Raw genomic sequence first — 18,817 nt, 5'->3', positions numbered from 1 at the left:
GACATATGAATAACTTGTGATGAACATTTGAAGCATCAAATGTATTGCTCTTTAAAAGATCACCATTCAATATACCTGACATAGGCCCACCACCACAACATAAAGGCAACATCAATGAGTAACACTATCCTAATACAGTGTAGTTACAAAACATAATGTGTATGTGTCATATAATATAATGCATATAGTCTGTGAGTTTCCTGAGCTCCATAAAGCCCTCTCTGGCATCCTGCCTACCCTGGAGATTCCATTAGGCACCTTGCAGTTGCGTTGGGAGATTCCATGGTCGTAGGATTGGCCCTGGTCCTCCAGGGGAGACTTAGTCCTGGGAGGAACGATCCCCACTGGACAGGAGAGAGACAAACAGCATGTCAGAGGATGACACAGGTTGTGTCTCAAATGGCACCACATTCCTATATAGAGCACAACTTTTGATCAGGGCCCATAGAGCACTATGTAGGCAATAGGGTGCCGTTTGGGACGCAAACACAGAGGATGAGTCATTGGGGTTACATAATCCAATCTATTATTATGTAAACAATTTACTTTAATAAGGTACACCTAGTTCTGAGGACTAGTAATCTAATTATATTTGTATATACAGTAAATACTCTGATATTTTAGATGATGATGTTCTTTCATTTCTGATTATAAACAGGATTTCATTCCAATGAGTCTGTTATCTAACAGTTTGGGATTAGATCAGAAAAAGTTAGCATAATACTCCCTTGTAATAATACCCCCATAACACTCCCTTGTAATAATACCCCCACAATACTCCCTTGTAATAATACCCCCATAACACTCCCTTGAAATAATACCCCCACAATACTCCCTTGTAATAATACCCCCATAACACTCCTTGTAATAATACCCCACAATACTCCCTTGTAATAATACCCCCATAACACTCCCTTGTAATAATACCCCCATAACACTCCCTTGTAATAATACCCCCATAACACTCCCTTGTAATAATACCCCCATAACACTCCCTTGTAATAATACCCCCACAATACTCCATTGTAATAATACCCCCATAACACTCCCTTGTAATAATACCCCCATAACACTCCCTTGTAATAATACCCCCACAATACTCCCTTGTAATAATACCCCCACAATACTCCCTTGTAATAAAGCATTTATAATAGATTATTAAATAGTTTATTCATCATTTATGAATCATTACTCCCACATCTGTAATGTTAGTAAGCTAGGTATTCAGACATTTATAAACAACTTTGAAAGTATTTCATAATTATTCATAAGATAATTCATAAGATGTTCAATATGAGTCCTCATTTACTAATCATTAGTTCAATATTTTTGGTCTATTTATACTTCATAAATACTTTTTTTAAATGTTTTGAGTGAGCAGTGTTATTTCTCACAAAAAGATGGAAATGCCATTGGTAGGCATTCCAGCAGTACGTGATGCTCCTTAAGGTCTCAAAATGGCCCCTAGAACATATCACACAATACAGAGGATGTTTGGTAAAATATATTGACATTTTTTTATCCAAAACAGTAAACACTTTGATGCTGTGTAAAGTATTTTAAAAAATCTGAAAATTGTAACATTAGCATTTGTTGGGAGACTTTTCCACCAAAACCAAAGTGTGGATTGCAGTCACTCATTAGAGCACTCATAAAGTGCTTGAGAGGAATGGAAACAAACATCTGCACTATCCCATTACGTTTAATATTTCGCTGAACTATCCCATTACGTTTCGCTGAATTATCCAATTACGTTTAAAGAGTTACTACCTTTAATGGGCCAGTTAAAGTGCTGCCAAACAAAGTGTAAACAAACATTCAAAGTTAAAAGATTAAAAGACTGAAGCACTGGAAGCATTTAAAAGGTCATGTGTCTTGTGAAAAGCTGTCTGAATTCTGGCAAAGAGTATGTTCTTTAATCTCAGCATGTCTACAGATTAATATTCTCTCTGTTTTTGTTTGCTTTTAAATGTTGATACTGGAGACTGTTATCAGGAGAAACTGTGTAACCTAGCATTTTTAGCGGCTAAGAAATGCATTGTCATTAATTGGAAGGTTGGTTATCCTCCCACAATGTCACGATAGATGACAGAAATGTAAAGTTATGTATGGAGACATTGTACTAAATACAGTAAGACAGAGTCTGTATTGAAAACATGACCACGTCAGGGGAGATACCTCTTCAGGCTATACCTAGCTGCTGGGCTGCTCAGTCCTCACACTGGGGGTCTGCCATCCTGTGGGTTATTGCTCTGGCCCTGGCCTAGTACACACAAAGTCAATAATGAATGTTTCCCTAAGATCCTAATGTGTTTGTTCTTAAATTGCTTGTAATACTGTATGTTTTACTACATTGTGTTTGTTGTACATTTTGTCAATTATGTTCCTGCAGTGCTGCCCTGGAAACGAGGACTTGATCTCAATGGGACTCCCTGATAAAATAAAGCTTAAATACATAAAAACAATAATGCTTCTAATGCTTTAGTCTTTTAAACATCCTGTGTTGTCTGCTTAATGTTTTACCATTGATAAGTTCTTGGCTTGTTTGAGACCTTAAGGAGCATCGGGTACTGCTGAAATGGCTACCAATGGCATGACCATATTTTTTAAAGAAATTACACTGGTCACTCAAAACATTTATATAGTATAAATACATCTCACTTTACATTAGGCCACCCAAAAAAACTTAACTAATGATTAGTAAATGGTTTATAAGGACCTATGATATTATTAAGTGATAATGCCCAAGAAGCCGTGGTTTGGAGGCTATACTGGCACGGATGTTGTTAGGCCCGAGAAGAAATCGAGGTCTTTGTGCCTTCTATTAGCTACCAACCCGACTGGTCATTCGGTTGGTATCGTTCCCAGTCAAGCCGACTGCTTGTTCGGTTGGTATCGTTCCCAGTCAAGCAGACTGGTTGTTCGGTTGGTATCGTTCCCAGTCAAGCCGACTGCTTGTTCGGTTGGTATCGTTCCCAGTCAAGCCGACTGGTTGTTCGGTTGGTATCGTTCCCAGTCAAGCCGACTGGTTGTTCGGTTGGTATCGTCCCCAGTCAAGCAGACTGGTTGTTCGGTTGGTATCGTTCCCAGTCAAGCAGACTGGTTGTTCGGTTGGTATCGTTCCCAGTCAAGCCGACTGGTTGTTCGGTTGGTATCGTTCCCAGTCAAGCAGACTGGTTGTTCAGTTGGTATCGTTCCCAGTCAAGCAGACTGGTTGTTCGGTTGGTATCGTTCCCAGTCAAGCAGACTGGTTGTTCGGTTGGTATCGTTCCCAGTCAAGCAGACTGGTTGTTCAGTTGGTATCGTTCCCAGTCAAGCAGACTGGTTGTTCGGTTGGTATCGTTCCCAGTCAAGCAGACTGGTTGTTCGGTTGGTATCGTTCCCAGTCAAGCCGACTGGTTGATCGGTTGGTATCGTCCCCAGTCAAGCAGACTGGTTGTTCGGTTGGTATCGTTCCCAGTCAAGCAGACTGGTTGTTCGGTTGGTATCGTTCCCAGTCAAGCAGACTGGTTGTTCAGTTGGTATCGTTCCCAGTCAAGCAGACTGGTTGTTCAGTTGGTATCGTTCCCAGTCAAGCCGACTGGTTGTTCGGTTGGTATCGTTCCCAGTCAAGCAGACTGGTTGTTCAGTTGGTATCGTTCCCAGTCAAGCCGACTGGTTGATCGGTTGGTATCGTCCCCAGTCAAGCAGACTGGTTGTTCAGTTGGTATCGTTCCCAGTCAAGCAGACTGGTTGTTCAGTTGGTATCGTTCCCAGTCAAGCCGACTGGTTGTTCGGTTGGTATCGTTCCCAGTCAAGCAGACTGGTTGTTCAGTTGGTATCGTTCCCAGTCAAGCAGACTGGTTGTTCAGTTGGTATCGTTCCCAGTCAAGCCGACTGGTTGTTCAGTTGGTATCGTTCCCAGTCAAGCAGACTGGTTGTTCAGTTGGTATCGTTCCCAGTCAAGCAGACTGGTTGTTCAGTTGGTATCGTTCCCAGTCAAGCAGACTGGTTGTTCAGTTGGTATCGTTCCCAGTCAAGCCGACTGGTTGATCGGTTGGTATCGTCCCCAGTCAAGCAGACTGGTTGTTCAGTTGGTATCGTTCCCAGTCAAGCAGACTGGTTGTTCAGTTGGTATCGTTCCCAGTCAAGCCGACTGGTTGTTCAGTTGGTATCGTTCCCAGTCAAGCAGACTGGTTGTTCGGTTGGTATCGTTCCCAGTCAAGCAGACTGGTTGTTCAGTTGGTATCGTTCCCAGTCAAGCAGACTGGTTGTTCAGTTGGTATCGTTCCCAGTCAAGCAGACTGGTTGTTCGGTTGGTATCGTTCCCAGTCAAGCCGACTGGTTGTTCGGTTGGTATCGTTCCCAGTCAAGCAGACTGGTTGTTCAGTTGGTATCGTTCCCAGTCAAGCAGACTGGTTGTTCGGTTGGTATCGTTCCCAGTCAAGCAGACTGGTTGTTCGGTTGGTATCGTTCCCAGTCAAGCAGACTGGTTGTTCAGTTGGTATCGTTCCCAGTCAAGCCGACTGGTTGTTCAGTTGGTATCGTTCCCAGTCAAGCAGACTGGTTGTTCAGTTGGTATCGTTCCCAGTCAAGCAGACTGGTTGTTCAGTTGGTATCGTTCCCAGTCAAGCAGACTGGTTGTTCGGTTGGTATCGTTCCCAGTCAAGCAGACTGGTTGTTCGGTTGGTATCGTTCCCAGTCAAGCAGACTGGTTGTTCAGTTGGTATCGTTCCCAGTCAAGCCGACTGGTTGTTCAGTTGGTATCGTTCCCAGTCAAGCAGACTGGTTGTTCGGTTGGTATCGTTCCCAGTCAAGCCGACTGGTTGTTCGGTTGGTATCGTTCCCAGTCAAGCAGACTGGTCGTTCATTGTTGTTATGCCAAACAAAAATGGCGCAAGGTCTTCTCACTTGCTAACTCGGCTTAAGGTTAGGTTAAAAGTTTAAGGTTAGGGTTAGTGGAATGGTTAACTAACATGCTAAGTAGTTGCAAATTAGATAAAATGTATTAAGTACTGTAGTTGCAAAGTTGCTAATTAGCTAAAATGCCAAAGTTGTCCGTGATGAGATTCAAACACAGTTTTGGCTTGCTAAACGTTCATGTTATAAGCCCACCCATCATCCACCCCAACCAACCACCCTACTTTAGTTTTCGCCACAAAAAACAGAGGTGTCATTTTATGCTGATGATCCATGTTTTCTTTTAAATTCACAATTTGGATCCACAGCCTCATATATGATCTAGATGCTTTTTCTAACCTCTCTGGATTACAACCAAATAAAATGGTGTGGACATACTCGATATTCATATCCTGAAAGAAATGACCTCACTACAATCATTTTTTAATAGAAAGTTAGCACCAATAGATAATATGGAGGTGCTTTGCTGGTGACACTATCTGTGATTTATTTAGAATTTAAGGCCCACTTAACCAGCATGGCTACCACAGCATTCTGCAGCAATATGCCATCCCATCTGGTTTGCGCTGGGATTACCTAATGAAGCTGGTTGAGAGAATGCCAAGAGTGTGCAAAGCTGTCATCAAGGCAAAGGGTGGCTATTTTGAAGAATCTCAAATATAAAACATATTTTAATTTGTTTAACACTTTTTTGGTTAGTACATTATTCCACATGTGTTGATGTCTTCACTATTATTCTACAATTTAGAAAATAGTACAAATAATGAAAAACCCTGGAATGAATAGGATTGTCCAAATTTCTTACTGCTATTTACAAAGAAAATATGGGGGATTGGAAATGATGCAGACAAATACATTGATGGAAGCCACAATCTCTGCCATTTTTAAGCTGATCTACCCCCTAAAAATAAAGAATAAACATAAGCCATAAAATAATAAAACAAGTTAATGACTATTGTATTTATTACTATTTCATTTCAGATTTTCTGTGTGTCCCTGATACCACTTTCCACCCTTTTAGTTTGTTGTAATTCTCCATTGAAGAAAACAATCCCTTCCTACAATGACCCCACCTTCAGGAAGAGTCATATTTCCTATGGTGCAAAGCTAAATAAATATAAACCCTCATTTCTATCTATTTGTTAATGTTCTTAGTCTGTATGTTTCCACATTTTTAGGCTAAATTATATATATATATATATAAAAATAATAATTCCAAATGTTAAAATATGTTTGATAGAGAAGTTAAAATCCTGTTGAAGTGTTTACCATTATGTTTGCTCAGTCTGTTCACTCACAGAGCTATGGCTAATTGAGGTTCAACATTTCCACCCTGATAGGTAACAAATTGGAAAATGCATCCCAAAAAAATGTTATGTGCCTGAGCTTGACCAATACGTTTTTCTGAAAGAATACTATTTTGTTGTACATGTTTGTAAAATTAAAATGTTTTGAGGTCAAAATGGTACCGCATTGTAGGAATGACCCAGCTATGCAGACTTACTGACACACCAGAGCACCTTTACCCAGGCTCCCTTGCTTCCTGTACCTTTATTCATGTTGGCCTGTCGATCCTGATCCAGCTCCTGAGCTTCGTTGCTATTAGTCCATTCTTCCGGTGACATGTCCTGTCGATAACCGTACTTGTGCTGTAACACAGAGTAGGAGGAAGAGCTAATGCATCATCAGCCAATCAACAGTAAGATATTTACGTACCGGGAGAGTGTTGGAACTATTGGCCATATAGTTACCCAAACACAGAATGCATTAGATAATATGCATTAGTGTGGAATGCAATGATGGGGTTATTGCCAGATATGGCGGGTTCCAGAGCTCAATGGTGGGATGTAGATATGGGATAAGCCAAAGCATACGGTCTACATACTACAGGACAGACACAGCACTAGCACATCACTAGAACGACTGGCACACAGACAGTATGGTGAAGGAACCGCTAGCTGTGGATGGATCCACACACCTCCATTCCCAACCTTACCATTCATAGGGGAACCTGTACCTCACCCTAAGCTAAGTCTTAGCATTCAAAAGCACCCAGTACACTAGAATGGCTAATATTTCAAATACTTAAAATTGGTTGTCCTATTTGTTTGGTATTGTTGCTTTAGATCCTATTGAATAATTACATATCAACTGATTCAATTTAAATGTAATGAAGAGTTTTTGGTATCAACCACAGTAAGTGATTGAAGAGAAGTCAGAGCCAGAACAATCACTTCTAGTGCAATTGCTGTTGGAGAGCAGATATAGGCTGTGATGGAGGCATGGAGGCAGGGAGGCAGAGAGGCAGGGAAAGAGAGAGAGAAAGAGAAAGAGAGAAGAAAGAAGGGGTCCGGAAGTGTTTAGGGGTCCGGAAGTGTTTATGGGGATGACAGGGATGGCTTCTATGGGACATGTATCAACTGGGAGTTGCACTTTACCACAGATCAGCTTACTCTAGCCCCTATCCTTACTTTACCCATTAGGGGGATGCAAATGATTATGTCCCTGAATCAGTGGTTATGAACCACATTTACCAGCTTGCGTGAGTGACAGGGGGCGTGGCAGGGATGGGAACTCCCTCCCACCCTCCCTTCTCCAAATACCTTTCTGCCGCGGGACTCTTCATCGTCAAGGTAACCGTCATCCAGGCCCAGGCTGCGTAGCCAGGTGGAGCTGTCGAAGGGCAGAGGGAGGAGGGAGGGGGGAAGGGAGGGGAGCGACACCAGGGGGTAGTAGGATTTGGGAAGTGGTGGCCGTGGCGGGCCAATGTCCTACAGCCACAGGAATTAGGTAGGAAGAATAAGAGGACGAGAGGGAAGGAAGAAGAAAAAACGGAGGATGATGGTAGGAGGAGGAAGAGAGAGCACTGTGCATCAGGAAGAGTGACAAAAGCCAGGCAGAGTGCAGAGCAGAGAGGATCATGGAACGATATGAGGAATGTAGCCCCGACCCCAATGAACTTCAGGGGTGAAGGGTCACAGGCGTTCAACGAGATTATGGTGGAAAATAAGTATTTGGTCACCTACAAACAAGCAAGATTTCTGGCTCTCACAGACCTGTAACTTCTTCTTTAAGAGGCTCCTCTGTCCTCCACTCGTTACCTGTATTAATGGCACCTGTTTGAACTTGTTATCAGTATAAAAGACACCTGTCCACAACCTCAAACAGTCACACTCCAAACTCCACTATGGCCAAGACCAAAGAGCTGTCAAAGGACACCAGAAACAAAATTGTAGACCTGCACCAGGCTGGGAAGACTGAATCTGCAATAGGTAAGCAGCTTGGTTTGAAGAAATCAACTGTGGGAGCAATTATTAGGAAATGGAAGACATACAAGACCACTGATAATCTCCCTCGATCTGGGGCTCCACGCAAGATCTCACCCCGTGGGGTCAAAATGATCACAAGAACGGTGAGCAAAAATCCCAGAACCACACGGGGGGGAACTAGTGAATGACATGCAGAGAGCTGGGACCAAAGTAACAAAGCCTACCATCAGTAACACACTACACCGCCAGGGACTCAAATCCTGCAGTGCCAGACGTGTCCCCCTGCTTAAGCCAGTACACGTCCAGGCCCATCTGAAGTTTGCTAGAGAGCATAGAGGAGAGGATGATCCAGAAGAAGATTGGGAGAATGTCATATGGTCAGATGAAACCAAAATAGAACTTTTTGGTAAAAACGCAACTCGTCGTGTTTGGAGGACAAAGAATGCTGAGTTGCATCCAAAGAACACCATACCTACTATGAAGCATGGGGGTGGAAACATCATGCTTTGGGGCTGTTTTTCTGCAAAGGGACCAGGACGACTGATCTGTGTAAAGGAAAGAATGAATGGGGCCATGTATCGTGAGATTTTGAGTGAAAACCTCCTTCCATCAGCAAGGGCATTGAAGATGAAACGTGGCTGGGTCTTTCAGCATGGCAATGATCCCAAACACACCACCCGGGCAACGAAGGAGTGGCTTGGAAGGAGAAGCATTTCAAGGTTCTGGAGTGGCCTAGCCAGTCTCCAGATCTCAACCCTATAGAAAATCTTTGGAGGGAGTTGAAAGTCCGTGTTGCCCAGCAACAGCCCCAAAACAGCACTGCTCTAGAGGAGATCTGCATGGAGGAATGGGCCAAAATACCAGCAACAGTGTGTGAAAACCTCGTGAAGACTTACAGAAAACGTTTGACCTCTGTCATTGCCAACAAAGGGTATATAACAAAGTATTGAGATAAACTTTTGTTATTGACCAGATACTTATTTTCCACCATAATTTGCAAATAAATTCATTAAAAATCCTACAATGTGATTTTCTGGATTTTTTTCTCATTTTGTCTGTCATAGTTGAAGTGTACCTATGATGAAAATTACAGGCCTCTCTCATCTTTTTAAGTGGGAGAATTGACTAAATACTTTTTTGCCCCACTGTATGTGGAACTGATAGATGCACACACACTAAATGTTAATGTTTTTAAATGTATGTACATTGTAAAGAATTTTGTCTGCAATGTCTTTTTAATTATATGTCGGACACCAGTAAGACTAGGTGTCACCATTGGCGTCGGCTAATGGGGATCCTAATAAATATATATTTTTTATTAAACTGCCTGTGTCGCTGGATAACCAGTTTACTTGATTTCTTGGCCTATCATATTCCTTGATATCAATTAATTAATTGATTGATTAAGCACTATAGAGGAAAGTCCCCCTTTTATCCCTCTTGGGGTTATTAAATGGATCACAACATTTTCTTTGCAACTTTGTGTAGAAAACCAATTTCCTTTGTTCATGATGAAAATAACCAATCTAACAACCTGGTGGGTGAGATGGCTTAAATGACATGGAATGACCCACCACTAAGTACCATGTTCCACATAATGAGAGATGGCATGAAGGAAAAGGAGAACATTTATCACATTTCTGCTCCACCTCCCAATGAGGTTTCTATAAATCATTTACAGTAACAGGTCTGTCTGGTACAGTGCTACACATAACTTTTTTGACCTCATAATTTATGGCAGAGAAAGAGCTTATTGATGTTGACATGACTCTATACATAATTATTTAACAACATGTTATGCAGGCTGCGAACTGCTGACTCCTTTTTCTCAGATAATGTCAGTGAGGATTCCCTGATCCTGCTGGATACAGAACTTGATTAACCACTTACTGACTAGGACCATTAGTCACCCTCAGCTATATACTTTACCTCAGAAAGTATAACACATTCTGCTTCAAACCTCTTGCTTTGCTTCTTACTATTGGCAAAACAAAGTACTATAAGCTGCATCATCATAATACAGTAAGTATAACATCACATTAGAACTGTTATTGTATCAAGTCTGTCTGGTGTGGGTTACAACTGCTGCAACCCACCTTAAACATCTTAAATATTACAGGACAGTCCACAGGGTCAAGAGATGGGTCTGCAAGTACACTGAGTCTAGCCCAAGGCCTGATGTTTGGATGGCTGTGGTACCGGGGTGTGTGATGGAACCGGAGTGTATGGTTGTACCGTGGTGTGTGGTGGTACCATGGTGTGTGGTGGTACCGGGGTGTGTGGTGGTACCGTGGTGTGTGGTGGTACTGGGGTGTGTGGTGGTACCGGGGTGTGTGGTGGTACCGGGGTGTGTGGTTTTACCGGGTTCTGGGATGGTACCGGGGTCTGGGATGTAAGGAAAGCACCGTCACTAAGATCAAGCTTGTTTTTGGGGAAGGTGAGTGGGTGGGCACAAGAAGGGGATCGTTCTCGGGACTGAGTGGCTAAGCAGAGTACAAGGTACTGCGTTTCAGGACTGAGGGCCCTGGACATGGGGCAAGGTGATAGGGAGTGTGTACGGAGCTCTGAGCTATGGCTATAGGCTAGCTGGCTATCAAGACAGGAGTTTTGGCAGGAAAATGAGTACTGAGTCTCAGGGAATGTCAGGTGGGTGCGCTGAGGTGGGTAACTGAGGAAGTCAGGGTAGCTAGCTTGGTAGAAAGGTGGTTCTGGGAGAAGATCTTTCCTGTAGCCAATGGCTTGCTGTTTCGGCTGAAAGGCAAGCTCACTGGCTAGCTGGGTGTGTTGGTGGGTTACTGCCTGTAGGAGCTTGTTGATTGGTCAGTTTGGCAGGGTGGGTGGGTGAGTGAGTGGGTGGAGCTCTGGCTGTCTTCATGGGGGAGTGGAACTCCAGAATTGGCTTGATGGCTGTGTGGCTGTGCACTGTCACTAAGGACTGCCTGGATGGCTTGGCTGGTGCTGGCGGTTGATGTTGGTGTTGGCTCTGTGTTTGGTTACTTCATGCCGTCCCTAGGAGGGGTGCGTCACTTGAGAGGGTTGAGTCACTGACGTGATCTTCCTGTCTGAGTTGACGCCCCCCCTTGGGTTGTGCCGTGGCGGAAATCTTTGTGGGCTATACTCGGCCTTGTCTCAGGATGGTAAGTTGGTGGTTGAAGATATCCCTCTAGTGGTGTGGGGGCTGTGCTTTGGCAAAGTGGGTGGGGTAATATCCTTCCTGTTTGGCCCTGTCCGGGGGTATCATCGGATGGGGCCACAGTGTCTCCTGACCCCTCCTGTCTCAGCCTCCAGTATTTATACTGCAGTAGTTCATGTGTCAGTTTAGGGTCAGTTTGTTATATCTGGAGTACTTCTCCTGTCTTATCCGGTGTCCTGTGTGAATTTAAGTATGCTCTCTCTAATCCTCTCTTTCTCTCTTTCTTTCTCTCTCTCTGAGGACCTGAGCCCTAGGACCATGCCTCAGGACTACCTGGCATGATGACTCTTTTCTGTCCCCAGTCCACCTGGCCGTGCTGCTGCTCCGGTTTCAACTGTTCTGCCTGCGGCCATGGAATCCTGACCTGTTCACCGGATGTGCTACCTGTCCCAGACCTGCTGTTTTCAACTCTCTAGAGATGGCAGGAGTGGTAGAGATACTTTTAATGATCGGCTATGAAAAACCAACTGACATTTCCTCCTGAGGTGCTGACTTTCTGCACCCTCGACAACCACTGATTAATATTATTTGACCATGCTAGAAATTTATGAACATTTGAACATCTTGGCCATGTTCTGTTATAATCTCCACCCGGCACAGCCAGAAGAGGACTGGCCACCCCTCATAGCCTGGTTCCTCTCAAGGTTTCTTCCTAGCTTTTGGCCTTTCTAGGGAGTTTTTCCTAGACAATGTGCTTCAACACCTGCATTGCTTGCTGTTTGGGGTTTTAGGCTGGGTTTCTGTACAGCACTTTGAGATATCAGCTGATGTACAAAGGGCTATATAAATACATTTGATTTGGTTAGGTGTCCACTGTGTTTCTAAGGTCATGTTGGTTGGCTTGGGAGGTGTGCGGTTGTGCATGTTGCTTGGTGTCTGTACTCTCTACAGGGGCTAGCTGGTTGACATGGCTAGTGCTAGGGTGGGAGTTTGGCTCAGGACCCAGTGGATATTTGGTTCAAGACCAGTGTGCCTACTTGGCTCCGGACTTGTTTGGGTGTTAGGTAGGGATTTAAGTTCAGGATGGGACTGGGTGCCTAAGTATGGGACCTGGCACTGTGTTTCAGGACTGAGGGGCCTGGGATGGGTACAAGGTAAGGAGTGTATAAGAGGGTTTTTGGTGTTTGGGTCAAGATCCAGGTGGGTGTTTGGTTCAGAGACTGGTCTATTTGGATCAGGACCTGGTTGAGTGTTAGATTTAGTTGGGCATTTAGAACAAAACATGGTTGGGTGTTACGTTGAGGACTCAGATGGGTGTTAGTTGGAGGACCTGGGTGGGGACTCAGGTGGGTGCGTGGATAGTAAGAGGAGGCGATGCTTACCTCCGGACCCAGTTGTTTGGAGGGGGAGGCCTGCGAACAGGGCACTGGGGAGAAGGGACTGAGTGGACTGGTGAGGCTTACTGAGCTCATGGGACTGTCAGGACTATTGGTGCTAAAAGAACCTGATGCTCCACTGGCCACTGCCAGAGAGACAGAGAGTCAGAGAGATAGAGAGACAGAGAGATAGAGAGACAGACAGACAGATAGAGAGACAGAGAGACAAAGAGAGATAGAGAGATAGAGAGACAGAGAGATAGAGGAGAGGGAGGGAGTTAGAAATGCATGCAGAACACTCTTCATCAATATACTCCTATTGGTTCATTTATCAACTACTTCAGCTAGAGAGTCAGCTACAGTTCAGACAGATAGAAAAAAACATAGCTTAAGTGGAAATTACTGTACAGACCATTCAGAAAGTATTCAGATCCTTTGACTTTTTCCACCTTTTGTGAGTTTACAGCCTTATTCTAAAATTGATTAAGTAAAAATGTTTCCTCATCAATTTACACACAACACCCAATAATGACCAAGCGAAAACTGTTTTATAGAAATTTTTGCAAATGTCTTAAAAATAAAAAACTGAAATAAATTACTTACATAACTATTCAGACCCTATGCTATAAGACTCGAAAAATTGAGCTCAGGTTCATCCTGTTTCCATTGATCATCCTTAATTAAGATGTTTCTACAACTTGATTGGAGTCCACTTGTGGTATATTCAATTGATTGGACATGATCTGGAAAGGCACACACCTGTCTATATAAGGTCCCACAGTTGACAGCGCATGTCAGAGCAAAAACAAGCCATGAGGTCGAAGGAATTGCCCGTAGTGCTCCGAGACAAGATTGTGTCAAGGCACAGATCTGAGGAAGTGCACCAAAAAATGTCTGCAGCATTGAAGGTCCCCAAGAACACAGTGGCCTCCATCATTCCTAAATGGAAGAAGTTTGGAACCACCAAGACCCTTCGTAGAGCTGGCCGCCCCGGCTAAAATGAGCAATTGGGGAAAAGGGCCTTGGTCAGGGAGGTGACCAAGAACCCGATGGTCACTCTGACAGAGCTCCAGATATTCTCTGTGGAGATAGAAGAACTTTCCAGAAGAACAACCATCTCTGCTGCACTCTACCAATCAGGCCTTTATGGTAGAATGGCCGGGCCGAAGCCCCTCCTCAGTAAAAGGCAAGTGACAGCCTGCTTGGAGTTTGCCAAAAGGCACCTAAAGGACTCACAGACCACGTGAAACAAGATTCTGTGGTCCGATGAAACCAAGATTAAACTCTTTGGCCTGAATGCCAAGCGTCAAGTCTGGAGGAAACCTGGTGGTGGCAGCATCATGCTGTGGGGATGTTATTCAGATGCAGGGAGAATAGTCAGGATTGAGTGAAAGATGAACAGAGCAAAGTACAGAGAGATCCCTGATGAAAATCTGCTCCAACAATACAACGACCCTAAGCACACAGCCAAAACAACACAGGAGTGGCTTCCTTCGGGACAAATCTCTGAATGTCCTTGAGTGGCCCAGCCAGAGCCCAGATTTGAACCCAATCTAATATCTTGATCTTCCTGTCTGGGTTGGCCACCCCTCATAGCCTGGTTCCTCTCTAGGTTTCTTCCTAGGTTTTGGCCTTTTCTAGGGAGTTTTTCCTAGCCAACATGCTTCAACACCTGCATTGCTTGCTGTTTGGGGTTTTAGGCTGCGTTTCTGTACAGCACTTTGAGATATCAGCTGATGTACGAAGGGCTATATAAATAAATTTGATTTGATTTGATCTCTGGAGAGACCTGAAAATAGCTGTGCAGCGATGCTCCCCATCAAACCTGACAGAGCTTGAGAGGATCTGCAGAAAACAATGGGAGAAACTCCACAAATACAGGTGTACCAAGCTTGTAGTGTCATACCCAAGAAGACTCAAGGCTGTAATCGCTGCCAAAGGAGCTTCAACAAAGTACTGAGTAAAGAGCCTGAATAATTACGTAAATTGTATTTAAAAAAATATATATTTTTTTAGATTTGCTAAAATAACATAAAAAACTGTTTTTTCTTTGCTATCAATTTTATAATAAGGCTGTAACGTAACAAAATGTTGAAAACGTCAAAGGGTCTGAATACTTTCCAAAAGCACTGCATGTACGACTATACTGTAGGTTATGTTACTGTGAGGTGCAAGCATACCCCGGTGTTTGGCTGTGTCTGTGCCTCTGGAAAGGTTGCTCTTGTGGAGTCCCTCCAACACATCTTGAACCCTCCAGAACTCCTTCTGAATGTGTCTGTGGATCATCTCACTCTGATGGAGGAGAGGAGGGGTGGAGTATGTAGAGAAGATGAGGGAAGTAAAGGTGATTGTAGAAGGATAGAGGAGAGAAGAACATTTGAAGTATAATACTGAATAGATGTAATACTGTTAATAACTTGTTGTTATTGTAGTCTTCTATTAGAAAACAAGTCAGGGAGTGATGTAGCAGCAGTTAGGCAGCTATAAGACCAGAGGTAGTGTGAGAGAGTGACACCAGGTAGCCTTATTGTCTAAGAAAACAACAGGGTCATACTATAACAAAATGTAGCAAACATTTCACGAAGGAAAACCTAAACATGTTTTTTTGTTTATTGGACAAGTTCAGGTCCCCCCCCCCTTCCCGTTTTGGCCCGTTTGCTTCTGTTTCATTCCTAATGAAAACAACCCCGTTTTATTGAGTTGATCACAGACACTGCACTCTTATGGACATTCACTTAATAGTTCACCACTATGAGCCAGGTGAAACTCCATGGAGAGGAGGGGGGCAGACATGTGTTTAATGGGGCAGGTTAACTGTACAGTCGTGGCCAAAAGCTTTGAGAATGACACAAATATTAATTTTCACAAAGTCTCCTGCCTCAGTTTGTATAATGGCAATTTGCATATACTCCAGAATGTTATGAAGAGTGATCAGATGAATTGCAAAGTCGCTCTTTGGCATGCAAATTAACAGAAAAAAAAACATTTCCACTGCATTTCAGCCCTGCCACAAAAGGACCAGCTGACATCATGTCAGTGATTCTCTTGTTAACACAGGTGTGAGTTTTGACGAGGACAAGGCTGGAGATCACTCTGTCATGCTGATTGAGTTTGAATAACAGACTGTACGCTTCAAAAGGAGGGTGGTGCTTGGAATCATTGTTCTTCCTCTGTGAGCCATGGTTACCGGGAAGGAAACACGTGCCGTCATCATTGCTTTGCACAAAAGGGCTTCACGGGCAAGGATATTACTGTCAGTAAGATTGTACCTAAATCAACCATTTATCGGATCATCAAGAACTTCAAGGAGAGCGGTTCAATTGTTGTGAAGAAGGACTGTCTCCGTAAGTTGGTTCAGCTGCGGGATCAAGGCACCACCAGCACAGAGCTTGCTCAGGAATGGCAGCAGGCAGGTGTGAGTGCATCTGCACGCACAGTGAGGCAAAGACTTTTGGAGGATGGCCTGGTGTCAAGAAGGGCAGCAAAGGACCCACTTCTCTCCAGGAAAAACATCAGGGACAGACTGCAAAAGGTACAGGGATTGGACTGCTGAGGACTGGGGTAAAGTCATTTTCTCTGATGAATCCCCTTTCCGATTGTTTGGTAAAATGACTGGAAAAAAGCTTGTCCGGAGAAGACAAGGTGAGCGCTATCATTAGTCCTGTGTCATGCCAACTGTAAAGCATCCTGAGACCATTCATGTGTGGGGTTGCTTCTCAGCCAATGGAGTGGGCTCACTCACAATTTTGCCTAAGAACACAGAATGAATAAATAATGAATAAAGAATGGTACCAACACATCCTCCGAGAAGAACTTCTCCCAACCATCCAGGAACAGTTTGGTGACGAACAATGCCTTTTCCAGCATGATGGAGCACCTTGCCATAAGGCAAAAGTAATAACTAAGTGGCTCGAGGAACAAAACATCAATATTTTGGGTCCATGGCCAAGGAAACTCCCCAGACCTTAATCCCATTGAGAACTTGTGGTCAATCCTCAAGAGGCGGGTGGACAAACAAAACCCAGCAAATTCTGACAAACTCCAAGCATTGATTATGCAAGAATGGGCTGCCATCAGTCAGGATGTGGCCCAGAAGTTAATTGGCAGCATGCCAGGGCGGATTGCAGAAGTCTTGAAAAAGTAGGTTCAACACGGCAAATATTGACTCTTTGCATCAACTTCATGTAATTGTCAATAAAAGCCTTTGACACTTATGAAATGCTTGTAATTATACTTCAGTATTCCATAGTAACATCTGACAAAAATATCTAAAGACACTTCAGCAGCAAACGTTGTGAAAATTAATACTTGTGTCATTCTCAAAACCTTTGCCCACGCCTGTACTTTATACATTCTAGATGATATCATGAGAAGTATGATGATAAATAGGACATGATGAAAATGAATGTTTGTGGTAATTTATTGTTGATGAGTGATTCATATTCTGTTTAAATGACTGATTAGGAGGAAAGGTTGGACTCACCTATTAGCAAACTAGGATAACACTGTGGTAAGTGACTGGAAATTAGCCAACGAACAGCAATAGAAACTTTAAAATGGAACCACACAGGTGTGTTCATGAGCAGGTGAGATTAGAGATTCAAGTTGCATTCTAGTCATTTCCTTTCAAAGCTTCATATTCAGTGTTCGACTGGCGACTGGTTAGAAACAATACGCTACAATAAAACATCAGAAGCTTTAGGTGGGTCATAGATTAAGTGGCCAGTGTACCTGCCCGCCTGTGTTGAGCTGTTCCCACAGGTCTCCATGGATAGCATTGACCTCGTCCTCCAAAGCTTCAAACTCCATCCGACTGGTGGTCAGAACCTGGACAGCAGGGGAGAGAACATACACTCAGAGCCTGGAACACACACTCAGATCCTGGAACACACACTTAGACCCTGGAACTATGAACACTATCAGTGTTTTTCCTAAATCAAAAAGAGGCTTGGGTGGTGGGTGTGGCAATAGGCACAGTTTTTACGCATGAAAAACCCTGACTGTATGCTGAAGCCTCTAGCCTTATAGTCACTTTCTAAAGCAACCATACAATATCTATCACACTGGAGTAGGAGAGTTGTCCTCTGATGGTGATCAGGTCTTATAGATGAGATGTTGTCATATTTTAGATTCATCCCCCATGTAACTTATACAGGATACCTTAAAGGGATCTCCTTGATTTACTTATAGATTATAGATGATATCTAATGGATCACTATGGATTATCATGAATTATCCCTGGCTATGTGTTTTTCTTACGCTGGATGCCTGGGAGAGTTCTCCTCTGATGTTGATGAGCTGGTTCTGCAGTGTCTCCTTCTTCAGCTGTAATTTGTCTGCAGCCATCAGCTGACCCCGGTACAGCTCCATCTCCTGGTGTGTGGCCACCAGCGCACACTCTAGGCTGTCCTGGGAACAGCAGGTAACATCGGACATGTCAGACCATGGGTTGGCTACTTTTATGGAGTAGGGTGAAGTTGCCCCTAGACACTGACCTTGGGTCAGTTTTGGAGTAGGGCCGGGAAGCTGATCCTATATATTTACCAAGAGTAAACTCCACCCCAGAGCACACTTTTATGTTTACTTTCTTTAGCAGATTTGCATTTTATAGCATTATTCTGGATCGATATGACATAACAGATAGATATTTACGACCTACATTTAATAAGAGAAGCCATAGGACACCTCACATGCCATATTTAAAACGTCACATTGTAAATTGGGGTGGCAGGGTTGCCTAGTGGTTAGAGCATTGGACTAGTCACTGAAAGGTTGCTAGACTGAATCCCCGAGCTGACAAGGTAAACATATGTTGTTCTGCCCCTGAACAAGGCAGTTAACCCACTGTTTCTTGGCTGTCATTGAAAATAAGAATTTGTTTTTAAATGACTTGCCTAGTTAAATAAAGATAAAAAAGAAACACCATGACTGCTTTGTTTATGACTTTGTTTTTATTGTCCTTGGACATAATCGGGGGATCTGGTCTGATCTGTTAAGCATTGAAGACCCAAATTTGCTCCCGAGTGGCGCAGTGGTCTAAGGCACTGCATCTCAGTGCAAGAGTCGTCACTGCAGTCCCTGGTTTGAGTCCAGGCTGCCCATAGGGTGGTGCACAATTGGCTCAGGTGTGACTGGCATAG

The 18,817-nt window shown here is 43.6% G+C and overlaps 1 protein-coding gene across 7 annotated transcripts in view; it reads right to left on the bottom strand.

Moving 5' to 3' along the window:
• The window catches only part of LOC112254853 (pleckstrin homology domain-containing family A member 6), a 182,408-nt gene that overhangs the window by 12,332 nt on the left and 151,259 nt on the right, over nt 1-18,817 (bottom strand). For 5 of the 7 annotated variants that reach the window (XM_042324643.1, XM_042324641.1, XM_042324644.1 and 2 more), the window contains 7 exons: nt 17,937-18,086; nt 17,409-17,504; nt 14,858-14,969; nt 12,684-12,823; nt 7,503-7,670; nt 6,449-6,548; nt 238-344 (listed from right to left, as the gene is read on the bottom strand). In XM_042324643.1, the coding sequence (XP_042180577.1) occupies nt 238-344; nt 6,449-6,548; nt 7,503-7,670; nt 12,684-12,823; nt 14,858-14,969; nt 17,409-17,504; nt 17,937-18,086 (873 nt within the window). The remainder of the gene's footprint in view (nt 1-237; nt 345-6,448; nt 6,549-7,502; nt 7,671-12,683; nt 12,824-14,857; nt 14,970-17,408; nt 17,505-17,936; nt 18,087-18,817) is intronic. The other 2 variants (XM_042324642.1, XM_042324645.1) reach the window with 2 other exon arrangements.

This window comes from Oncorhynchus tshawytscha, linkage group LG07, assembly GCF_018296145.1.
Source record: "Oncorhynchus tshawytscha isolate Ot180627B linkage group LG07, Otsh_v2.0, whole genome shotgun sequence".
Taxonomy (NCBI): domain Eukaryota; kingdom Metazoa; phylum Chordata; class Actinopteri; order Salmoniformes; family Salmonidae; genus Oncorhynchus; species Oncorhynchus tshawytscha.
This window is presented reverse-complemented; position numbering and strand designations above follow the sequence as displayed.